The 11,034-nt window shown below is 48.7% G+C and overlaps 2 protein-coding genes across 2 annotated transcripts; one reads left to right on the forward strand and one right to left on the reverse strand.

The window, feature by feature from the left end:
- Window positions 1-336: 336 nt before the first annotated feature.
- H6S33_010077 (uncharacterized protein) lies at window positions 337-3,918 on the reverse strand (the record flags this gene model as incomplete). The annotated part of the gene is made up of 1 exon (XM_044841422.1): window positions 337-3,918. The coding sequence occupies one exon, from the start codon at window positions 3,916-3,918 to the stop codon at window positions 337-339; it is 3,582 nt and encodes a 1,193-aa protein (XP_044697220.1).
- A 3,323-nt stretch (window positions 3,919-7,241) lies between these two features.
- Window positions 7,242-7,649, forward strand: H6S33_010078 (uncharacterized protein; the record flags this gene model as incomplete). The annotated part of the gene is made up of 2 exons (XM_044841423.1): window positions 7,242-7,430; window positions 7,518-7,649. Coding segments are annotated over 2 exons (321 nt in total), but the record flags the coding sequence as incomplete, so codon positions are not given.
- Between the last annotated feature and the right edge of the window lie 3,385 nt (window positions 7,650-11,034).

Raw genomic sequence — 11,034 nt, forward strand, 5'->3', positions numbered from 1 at the left:
GTCTTCTAGTCACTGGCGAGGCATAGACTCGTCAGTCATTGCTCCCATGAATAGATCCCCTTCCTAGCGCCCGGAATGTAGTTACTCTAACAGCTGGTAGCTAACCACACTGCCGGTACTTGCATATCACCGCGCAACTGGCTTCTAACAATAACTCTCAGCATGTAATCGGGCCCTGTGTGTACTCATACACCAGACAGTTGAAATGGCTCCGTTACACCACTCCCCTCTTCCAGGATCTGGGTCTCCAAGATCTATATCCATTCTATTATTTATTCGATCTATATGACAAGGAACTCCGTGATAGGCAAGGAAATGAAAACCCAAAGGAAAAATCTACACCCCAACAATCCGCTTGTCCTTGGGTTTCTTAGGATACCTCATATGGAAATCTCGAAGGGCTTCTTCGGCACTCTTCTTGAGATGCTCCCAAGGTTCCCATGTAGCATCCTCGTTCTCATAACCTTCCCACAGCACTAGGTATTCCACTCGTCTTCTTTTCTTATTGACCCGGCTATCGGCTACCTCCCGGACAACCCAGTTCTGTTCTCCTTCAATCTCTTCAGGCTCCGGTACAGGAACTCTTCTCTCAGGATCTACCGGTGCTCGGTAAGGTTCCAGAAGAGAGACATGAAAGACCGGGTGGATTCCCATTTGGGGGGGAAGAGAGAGCTTGTAGGCACGGGTACCAATAGCTTCCAAGACCTTAAAGGGTCCCATCTTCTTCTGATCCAATTTTCCCAAAGGCCGCTTTGTTTGCACATTGCGCCGGTCCAACATAACTTCATCTCCGGGCTTGATTTCAGGCGGTGCCAGGGCATGAGCATCATACCACCGGGCCATCCTTAATCTAGCTTTACCTAAGCTGGCGTTCATAGCCTGCCAGATAGATTCCCATTGAGATATCATGACCTCACTCGCTGGATTGTTCCATTCTACTCCTTCCTTTGGGGCCGGCCAGTTGGTCCTGGGTTCATATCCATAGTTGGCATAAAAAGCCGATACTTTGGTAGACTCAGAGACCGCCGAGTTATATGCATACTCTGCCAAAGGCAAGAGTTCTGCCCAGTCATCCTGTTGATATGAACAATAACTCCGCAAGTAATGTTCCAGGGTCTGGTTAACTCTTTCTGTTTGACCGTCCGTTTGTGGGTGGAAAGATGTGGACATCTTCAGCTTCACATTGAGGAGACTCATGAGAGATTGCCAAAAGTGAGAGATGAACCTGCTATCTCTGTCCGAGACTATGTCGTCAGGTAAACCATGGAGTCTCCAAACCTCCTTCAAGAACAACTTAGCCAAATCTTCCGTTTTATTGAGGGTAGGAAGAGGGATGTAGTGTGCCATCTTCGAAAAGCGGTCCACTATTACCCAGATCTTTGTAAACCCACTAGATTCCGGCAATCCCACAATGAAGTCCATAGAGATGGAAGTCCATGGCCGATAGGGTATCTCCAACGGTTGGAGCATACCAAACTTCCTATGTCTTGAGGTCTTATTCCTCTGGCAGCTGTCACAGCTCCGGACATATTCCTCAACATCCTTATCCATGTTGGGCCAAAAGAAGTTGTTTTTCACCCGCTCAAGTGTCTTAAATTGGCCAAAATGACCAGCCACCTTAGAGTCATGGGTAGCGGACAGTATTTCCATCTGAAGCTTTTTGTCTTTGGGTATATACCATCTATTCTTATAGAAGATGAGACCGTTCTTGACCGACAAGTTCTGGTCCAAATTTGGTTTCCTTTCAACCAGGGAGCGGTGCAGTTCCTGCCAGAAACTATCCTCTTTAGCAGCCGCATATAGGCGCTCTAAGAATGTATTCTGCAATTGATTCACCCTGACAGCCACTAGCTTTGCAGGATCCAAAACCAATTGACCTGGCCTAAAAAAGATCTGTGGCTCCGGCTGCAGAGTTTCACCTCCCTCTCCAAGGCGGTGATCCCAGCGCCTAGATAGCACATCAGTCTTGCCATTCTTTTCTCCCGGTCTGTAGACAACTTTAAAATTGTAGCCTGCGAGGTCCTCAGACCATCTAGCTTGCCGCCTAGTGAGAACCTTGGTAGAATTAAAATACTCCAAGTTCTTGTGTTCTGTAAAAACCGTGATCTCTTGCTCACAAGATTTGAGCATGTGTTCCCATTCCCGGAAAGAGGCTACAATAGCTCCCATTTCCTTATCATGAATGTCATAGTTGATCTCAGCAGGGGAGAACTTCTTAGAATAGAATGCCACCGGATGTAGCTTTCCATCGTCCCCATACTGAGAGAGCACCGCTCCTTTGGCAAAATCACTGGCATCTGTCTCAACCACCGTGCTCCTACTAGGGTCAAAATGAAGAATGATTGGAGCGCTTGTGAACAGCCTCTTGAGTTCTTCAAAGGCCTGCTCATGTGCTGCCGTCCAATACCATTTCTTGTCTTTTTGCAGGAGATCAGTTAATGGTTTGCAAACTTTACTGAAGCCTTCAATAAAGCGGCGATAGAAGTTTGCAAATCCGAGGAATGCCTGTACAGCCTTGATATTCTCAGGGACCGGCCATTCCTTAACTGCCTCCACCTTATCTTCTGACATAGATACTCCCTGTTCTGAGATATGATAGCCCAGGTATTCTACCTCTCGGACATGGAAAGATGTCTTACTGATCGAGGCACAGAGCTTAGCTTCCCTAAGCTTCTGTAAGACCTTCTTGACCAGTAGCTCATGCTCTTTCTCATTTTCCGAGTAGATGAGGATGTCATCAATATAGACAACCACTCCTTCATCCAGTAGTTCCTTTAGCACATCATTGATCATTGCCTGAAAGGCGGAGGGAGCGTTGCATAGTCCAAACGGCATTACATTATATTGATACAGTCCATAGCGAGTTCTGAAAGCGGTTTTCCACTCATCACCTTCAGCTATCCTGATCAAATTGAAGCCGTTCTTTAGGTCTATCTTTGTGAAGATCTTGGCCTTGAACAACCTGTCTCTGAGCTCACTCATGATAGGGAGCGGATACTTGTCCTTGACAGTGACCTTGTTCAAACCTCTGTAATCCACACAAATCCGCAATGTCCCATCCTTCTTAGGAATGAACAATATGGGTGCCGCAGCAGGGCTATTTGATCTAGAGATCTTTCCTGAAGACAATTCTTTGTCCAGGTACTCTCGGAGGGCCTTCAACTCTGGAGCGGAACATGGGTACAGCGGGCCAAATGGGGGAGCGGTCCCAGGCAAGAGTTTGATCTTCAAATCATTATGGGAATGCGGCGGCATTTCCTCAATTCTCTCTTGACTGAACACATCAGCCCATTCCCGATATAGGTGGTGTATTTTCTCAGCAATAGCACCTCCGTCCTCATCATGCCATACTGAACCAACCAATTGATAGACTGTCTCTTCTTCCTCCAGCATCTGGTATGGAGAGATCAGTTCAATCTTGGTGGCCGCTGGGAGACAATTCTGCTTGCAGTAGTCACTCCTCCAGCTCATGGTGTTGAGTTCCCAATTGATATCCGGGTTATGCTTCCTTGCCCAACTAATTGGCAGATAACCGGTCATTCCTTCTTCCAAAGTAGCCACCTCCCATCGGAGTGTCTCCTTATGATCTCCCATAGTCATACGGACCGGGTGAGTATAATACTCACCTCCTCCCATCATGACATCTCCTTGAGCATCAAACATTGTCAGTGGTTGATCCCGCCGCACTAAGGGAATTCCATGTTTCCTGACAAAACTCTGGTTGAGGATAGCTCCTGTACAACCGGTGTCAAACAGGAAAGACCCTTGGGCGCCTTCATCCTTTCCTTTGACCGTCCATGACAGTCCTGCCTTCAGTATAGGTCTTTTTCCATGTACTGGTAAAGAAGGAAGCCTCGATTCCAGCTTTCTTTGCTTAATAGCGGGTTCCGAACTCGTTTCTCTTTGTCTTTTCAACATGGCTAATAGCTTTGGGCACTACTAAGATCAAAGATCCTTTGGTTTTATTCCCAAGCGAAGTTATAGCAGATATGATGTGTAGTTTTGGTAGCGGTTTTTGGAAGTGTCTTCGTAGCAAATGTAACTTTTGGTAGAGCACTGACAGACCAGCTGTTTCGGGTCTTAAACCCATCCTCAGAGTGCTTAGAGCAATCAAATAGGCAGAAACACAATCATAATTTATTCAAGAGAAACAATAAACCGAAAACCCATATAAACGAAAACTAGTAAACATAGACTTCAAACAGACACTTTTCTACCAGATGATTTCATTGTCCGAGTCTTGCTCAGGCTGGAAAACAAAATCTTCTGTAACCTCCGGGAGTACAACAAGTGGATCTTCTGCTACTACAGCAGCCACTTTAGCCTTCTTCTGAGAGTTGGAATTACCCTTCCCTCTTTTCCGCTTTTGTACTCTCACTGCTGCCACTCGAACAACAGTGGGTTGCTTGGACCAACAATCGGTCCATTTGTGTCTGGACTTGCCGCACTATTGCACAAGTCAGTCTATGCACTCTACCAATAGGGAGTACCGGAAGGTCATACCTTCAAGCATACTTCTGCTTTCATTCTTTCTTCTAGAATATCCCCCGGGATACCCTTCAGTTCCACCGCTTTGTCTTTAGGTCCAGGAGTCTTCTGAGGTCCGGAGGAGCTTGCAGCTTCTCTTTTCCTCTTAGGCTGCTGGTCCTTCTGAGCAGGAGGATCTTTCTTGGTCCGAGGGTGCGCTTTCTCAGCTGCCATCCCTTGGTACCTTTCATGTGTGTGCCCTAACTCTCTTAGAGCAGCTATCCGCTCCATCAAGGACTTTGGCTTGGGATTAAAAAGAGCCCAACTCATGCCTAGGTCCGGGAGGAGGGAATTGTGAATCTTATCATCCACCAACTGACCCTCATAGCCAGTCTTCCACATCAGCTGAATAATAGTATTCAGGAAGAGGTCTATTCCTCCTCGAGCCGTGTGGGTTAGGGCATTCCATTGGGCTACAGCATCATCTCGGGAGATGGCTTCACCGAAGGCAGCTCTAAAAGCATCCACAAAGGAATCCCAACGCTTCCATCTCAGATCCAAAGACACCGGCATTCCAGCAAGGCGGTTGGCGGAGGCTTGATCAATCGAATTATGGTATGCCTCATACCATCGGATCGCTGCCTCTCCTTCCATCAAGTTGCCTGCATATCGAATCTTAACCTCCTCAGAGGTAAAGGACAGACTCTCAATGGAGAACACATTCTCACATTGCCGGATAAAGGTTTCCACTTGCTCCGCTTTGCCCTGGAACTTGGAGGGTGGTGGTGCCTTTGGTTCTCGGGCCCTGGTTGTTGAGGAAGAGGGAGAGGCGGTCGGAGGTCGGAACTGCTGGGACATCATAGCCAACAGATTCTTCTGCTGTTTCTCCAACTTCTTCTTGAGATATCTCCGCCAGCCTCTTCTATCACCACCTTCTGGTTCCGAATCGGAGCTGTCAGAACTGTCTGAGTCTCCAGGAGCAGGAGCACGGGCCACAGGAGGTGGAGGGTTCTGGTTTCCACCACTTCCACCCTGTGCTTGGGCCGGAGGGTTCTGGTTCCCACCACTTCCACCCTGTGCTTGAGCTGGAGGGGGAGCGGCGGCCACAGCAGGAGGGGCCACAGGTGCTACTGGTGCCACATTGCTGGCCAGTGGTGAGGTTGCTGCTGGTTGAGCGGCCCCGGACATGGTGAACCTTCCTGGATTCCTGGCTAGCGGGCTGGGAGGTCCTCGGCCTGCACCGGGGTAGAGTTCTCCCTCATAGTCAAAGGATCGGTCGGCTAATCCAAGAAATGGATTTACTCCTGCAAAGCGACTAGGAGGTAAGGGAGATGCTCCCACCGCTGGCTGGACAATAGGAACAACTCTCCTAGTGGATCTGACCGGAAATGCTGAGAAGGGACTGGTCTTCCGCTGCATTGTCCTGGTGGCTGCCCTGGACGAGGACCTGGAGCCTGGATTTGGTACCGGAGTTGCTGGTCTCCCTACCACTAGCCTTCCTTCATCAAGGGCTTTCTGTATCTCGGCAACAAAATCTGGCGGAGTTGCCGGGTTTGTCCACTCAATCTCCATGGCATCGGCTGCCAATTCATCCCTTTCCGCGTACTTTCGGAGTTCTTCCTGGACAGAGTTGACTTCATGCCTCATATATTCAAGAGCTTCTGCCATCAGAGCATTCTGTGCTGCCTGGCGCTCTTGCACAACGAGCAGTGCCTGACCGCCTCGGGTCAACTGATTCTGCAGGCTATGCTGAAGGTAGGTCTGAAGCTCTGTGAAGAACTGTTGGATGGAAACCTCGTCGGTATCCTGCCAGGCAGGCTCACAACCGGGGATATAGGTCTGTAGAGCGGTCCTGGGTTTCTTAACAAGCTGTGTCTGCCCGTTGGCATCAAGCTGGAGGGGCACCGGCTGCCATTCAATCTGAAGAGGCACTTCTGGAGCTGATAGGGCGGACATTTTTGTATAGAAGAAGAATAATCTGAAGGTGACTTGAGCCTTAAAGATTATCTGTAACGGGGGTTCTTTCTAAGAGAAATAGAATCGGATAGAATAGAGACGGCCGTGCAAGATAGACAATCAGGTTGCAGATTATTCAAAGATACTATCGCTAGAACTCAATAATCTTTAAGGGCTCTGCTACCGATAAGAACTTGGTTTTCTTTCTGATGAAGACTGGAGAGAACAGGACTGAAGGGCGAGAATGAACCTGAGTACTTATACTCCAAAGGCCTCTATTCTCTGCTCCTAACTCCTTACTAAGTTCCGTTGGGCCTTTCCTCAGTACCGGAAACAATACCACCGCTACCCCGCTTTTCTCTAAGCGTTAGCAGGTGTTTCCGATACCCAAGGCAACCACCCTTAGTCAAAGCCTTTGTAACACCTGCAGCCTTGGTTGCCACACAACCGAGGGCCTGCATGAATGAGCTGCCGCTCAGGTGTAAGCTTAATCATTGCTGTAGAGCTTTCGCTTATTGTAGACTTCCCTAGCATAGTCCCTGCCTCTTTGGCGGTCATACAATGCTCAGAGGATATAGAGGATCACCGGACAATCAGAGCTTCACTCTGGCCGGTCTTCTAGTCACTGGCGAGGCATAGACTCGTCAGTCATTGCTCCCATGAATAGATCCCCTTCCTAGCGCCCGGAATGTAGTTACTCTAACAGCTGGTAGCTAACCACACTGCCGGTACTTGCATATCACCGCGCAACTGGCTTCTAACAATAACTCTCAGCATGTAATCGGGCCCTGTGTGTACTCATACACCAGACAGTTGAAATGGCTCCGTTACAGAAGGGGTTTAAGATCAAGGGGAGGGCTCAGACTGAGGAGAAAGAAAAAGGACAAGATAAGAAGAGCACCAGCAAAAACAAGTCAGGGAATAAGCCAATATTCCACGACTACGATGCAGCCACCAAAGGAGTTCCACAGCCAGTCCGGGACCAGCGAAAGACCGATGGTGTCTGCGTGCGATGTGGCCGAAAGGGTCATCTTTGGAAATGGTGTCGTTCGGATGCTAACAGCAGTGCATCTATCTCCTCTCTCTCCTAAAAGCGTAACCGGGATGACGATGGTGACCACAATATGGAACCACCGGAACCCCAACCTCAGAAAAAGCGAATAAGGCACCGTGCCAAGAAGTCGGCTGCTACGGCTGCTGCGGAATACACCAGTGGGCAAGCGTTTGTGCGAGAACGCGGATCGGAATCTGAGATGGATTTCGATAGGGGTTTTTAGAAGAGGACTCTGATGAGCCAGGTCAGGAGTATCCCCAGATTGCTATGTTATCACTGACGGAAAACAACAAAAAAAATATGAAAAGAAAAAGGCAGGAAGGGAGAGCGTCCCAACCGGAGAAAAAACAGAATATTTTGGAGGAACCCATTCACGGTCCTCGACCTATCGTTAATCAGTTCCTTTGTTTTGCGGAAAAATATTTACCTTGTAAGGTGTTGTTGGATACTGGTGCAACTGGTCCTGTTTTGTCTGCTGTTTTTGTTGATAGTTTTGAGGTCCCGAAGGTGAAGCGAGACGTCCCGGCCCGGGTATTTGGATTTACGGGAGAAGTTATGAAGGGCACGGGACACGCCTTTACACAACCATTAATTATAATGTCAAGGGGGCATCAAACACAGTTGTCATTCGAGATCGCCCCTCTCCCACTTGGCATCGATGCGATACTACCGAACTGGTGGTTGAAAGAACACAAGCCGGTTATAGGGGCAAATGGGGAAGTTTCCTACGATGGCGAGAACTGTAAGAGTCGATGCTTCACTGACAAGGAACCTCAAATAGAGATGGACGAGGGTGTACTGGACGATCCGGAGGCCCAATTCATCGGTAGCATTTGTTTTTTGGAAGATGAATCGGTCAACCTCCTTGAAACTCTTCCCTCTTGGCTCCATAGGTTCCTTAAAGTCTTCCTACCATCGGAAGCCGACAAATTACCACCTCATCGATCTTACGACCATGCGATAGATCTCGAACCAGGAAAGTAGCCACCATGGGGACCCGTTTACTCCCTATCCGAAGTCGAACTAAAGGTGCTTCGGGAGTACCTGGATAAAATGTTGCGATTGGGAAAGATTAGGCCGAGTAAATCACCGGCAGGAGCCCCAATCCTATTTGTGAAGAAGAAGGACGGTAGTCTGCGACTTTGCGTTGACTACCGTGGACTTAACCGAGTGTCCATCAAGAACAGGTATCCGTTACCGCTTATGGATGAACTGCGAGATCGAGTGGCAGGCGCGGTTATCTTCTCGAAGATTGACCTGAAGGAAGGTTACAACCTCATCAGGATCAAAGACGGCGACGAGTGGAAGACAGCATTCCGTACGCGGTACGGGCATTTTGAGTACCTCGTCATGCCTTTTGGGCTGGCAAATGCGCCGGCGACCTTCCAGAACATGATGAATGATGCGCTGAGGGAATTCTTGGATCAAGGTGTAGTAGTATACCTTGATGATATCCTAATATATAGCAAGTCTCGAGAGGAACACAGGGAGCTGGTAGGCAAAGTACTTAGCAGGCTACAAGAATACAACCTGGTCGCCAACCCGAAGAAATCGTTCTTCGAGCGCACCGAAATCGAGTTCCTCGGATACATAGTTGCCCCAGCAGGCGTCACCATGGCACTGGATAAGGTCATGTCTTTTACGAATTGGCAAGCCCCGCGCAGCGTTAAGGAAGTACAGATCTTCATGGGCTTTGCCAACTTCTACAGAAGGTTTATCCACAATTTCTCCGGGGTCTGTAAACCCATTACCGATTGTCTCAGGGGTGATGCTAAGAACTTTGTCTGGTCTATGACGGCTCAAGCAGCCTTCGAAAAACTCAAAACCCTATTTACGTCTGCGCCGATCTTGGTCCACTTCGCTCCAGACCGCCAGACTATCGTGGAAACGGACGCAAGTGATTTTGCTATTGCCGCAATTCTATCCCAGGTTATTGATGGAAAGACTCACCCTGTTGCCTTTTATTCTCGAAAACTTAACCCAGCGGAACTCAACTACGACGTCTGGGATAAGGAGATGCTAGGAATTGTGTCAGCCTTCAAGCAATGGCGTCACTACCTCGAAGGACCTAGCCGAACGGTCCTCGTCTATACGGATCATAAGAACTTAGAGTACTTCTCTACAACCAAGGTTCTTAACCGACGACAGGCAAGGTGGGCTGAGTCTTTGGCGGAATTCGACTTTAAGATTATTTACCACCCGGGAACCAAAAATGGGAAGGCAGATGCACTATCGCGACGGCCGGAGTACCATCCTGAAGGGGGAGGCACGCTTGGGAAACAGCCGATAGACATGTTCTTTAAGCCCGGACAGTTGGTGGAGGAAGAGTTTGTGGTATCAGCGGTGTCGCTTGCCTCCAAGGGGGTGATTGACTGGTCTAAGAATTTTCTGGATCATGTCAGGCAGGCGGCATCGGGAGACCCGATATGGGTAGGACTGAAAGAGAGAGTTGAGCAAGGGGAGAAGCTGGGGGAATTGAAGGATATTGCTGAAAAAGACGGGCTACTCTTCTATAAGAACCGACTCTACATTCCGGCAGACGACCGTATCAAGATCCGAATCGCACAGGCAGAACACGATTCGAAGGTGGCAGAACACTTTGGACAAGACAAAACTTTGGAACTCATCACGCGTAACTTCTATTGGCCAAAAATGAACGAGTGGATTGATGATTACGTTCGGTCATGTGACGAGTGCCAGCGCAACAAACCCAGCCGCCACAAGAAATACGGCGTGCTTCTACCATTGTCCACACCACATTCTGTCTGGCAATCGATATCTATGGACTTCATCGTGCAGTTACCGGAATCCAAGGGATATAACCAAATCTGGGTAGTAGTCAATAGGTTCTCGAAGATGTCGCACTTTATCCCCCTAGTAGCAGAAACGACCGCCCAGGACCTGGCGAAAATATTCCTCGGTCAAATCTGGCGACTCCATGGGCTGCCTCTTGATATAGTCTCCGACAGGGACGCCAAGTTTACTTCAAGCTTTTGGGCATCCTTTATGGAGTTACTGGACATGAGGATAAGAATGAGTACGGCTTTCCACCCTCAGACCGATGGGCAGACAGAGCGAGTCAATCAAACCCTCGAGCATTATCTACGAGCATTCTGTAACTACGAGCAAGATGATTGGGCAGAGCTACTCCCATTGGCGGAGTATGCTTACAACAACTCGGTTACCACCGCCACGGGTCAATCTCCGTTCTATACCAATTATGGTTACAACCCAAGAACCAATTGGCCGACAGAAGCCGAAGTGGTCAACCCAACCAGTGACCTGTATGCTCACTTCATTCGAGGAGTTCATGATTCTGCTCTCGCTCGCTTAACAGACACCAGGGAGAGGATGGGGAAATACTATGATCGGAAAAGGGACGAACCGCCTAACTTCAAGGTGGGAGACATGGTTATGCTCAACGCGACCAACATCAAGACACGACGTTCTACCAAGAAACTCGATCATAAGAAACTCGGCCCATTTAAAATTGTCCGACTAGCCGGTAAACGAGCCTGCGAATTGGAACTACCACCGCAAGTCAAAATCCACAACGT

Source organism: Morchella sextelata, assembly GCF_020137385.1.
Source record: "Morchella sextelata strain SCLS chromosome Unknown scls_4, whole genome shotgun sequence".
NCBI lineage: Eukaryota > Fungi > Ascomycota > Pezizomycetes > Pezizales > Morchellaceae > Morchella > Morchella sextelata.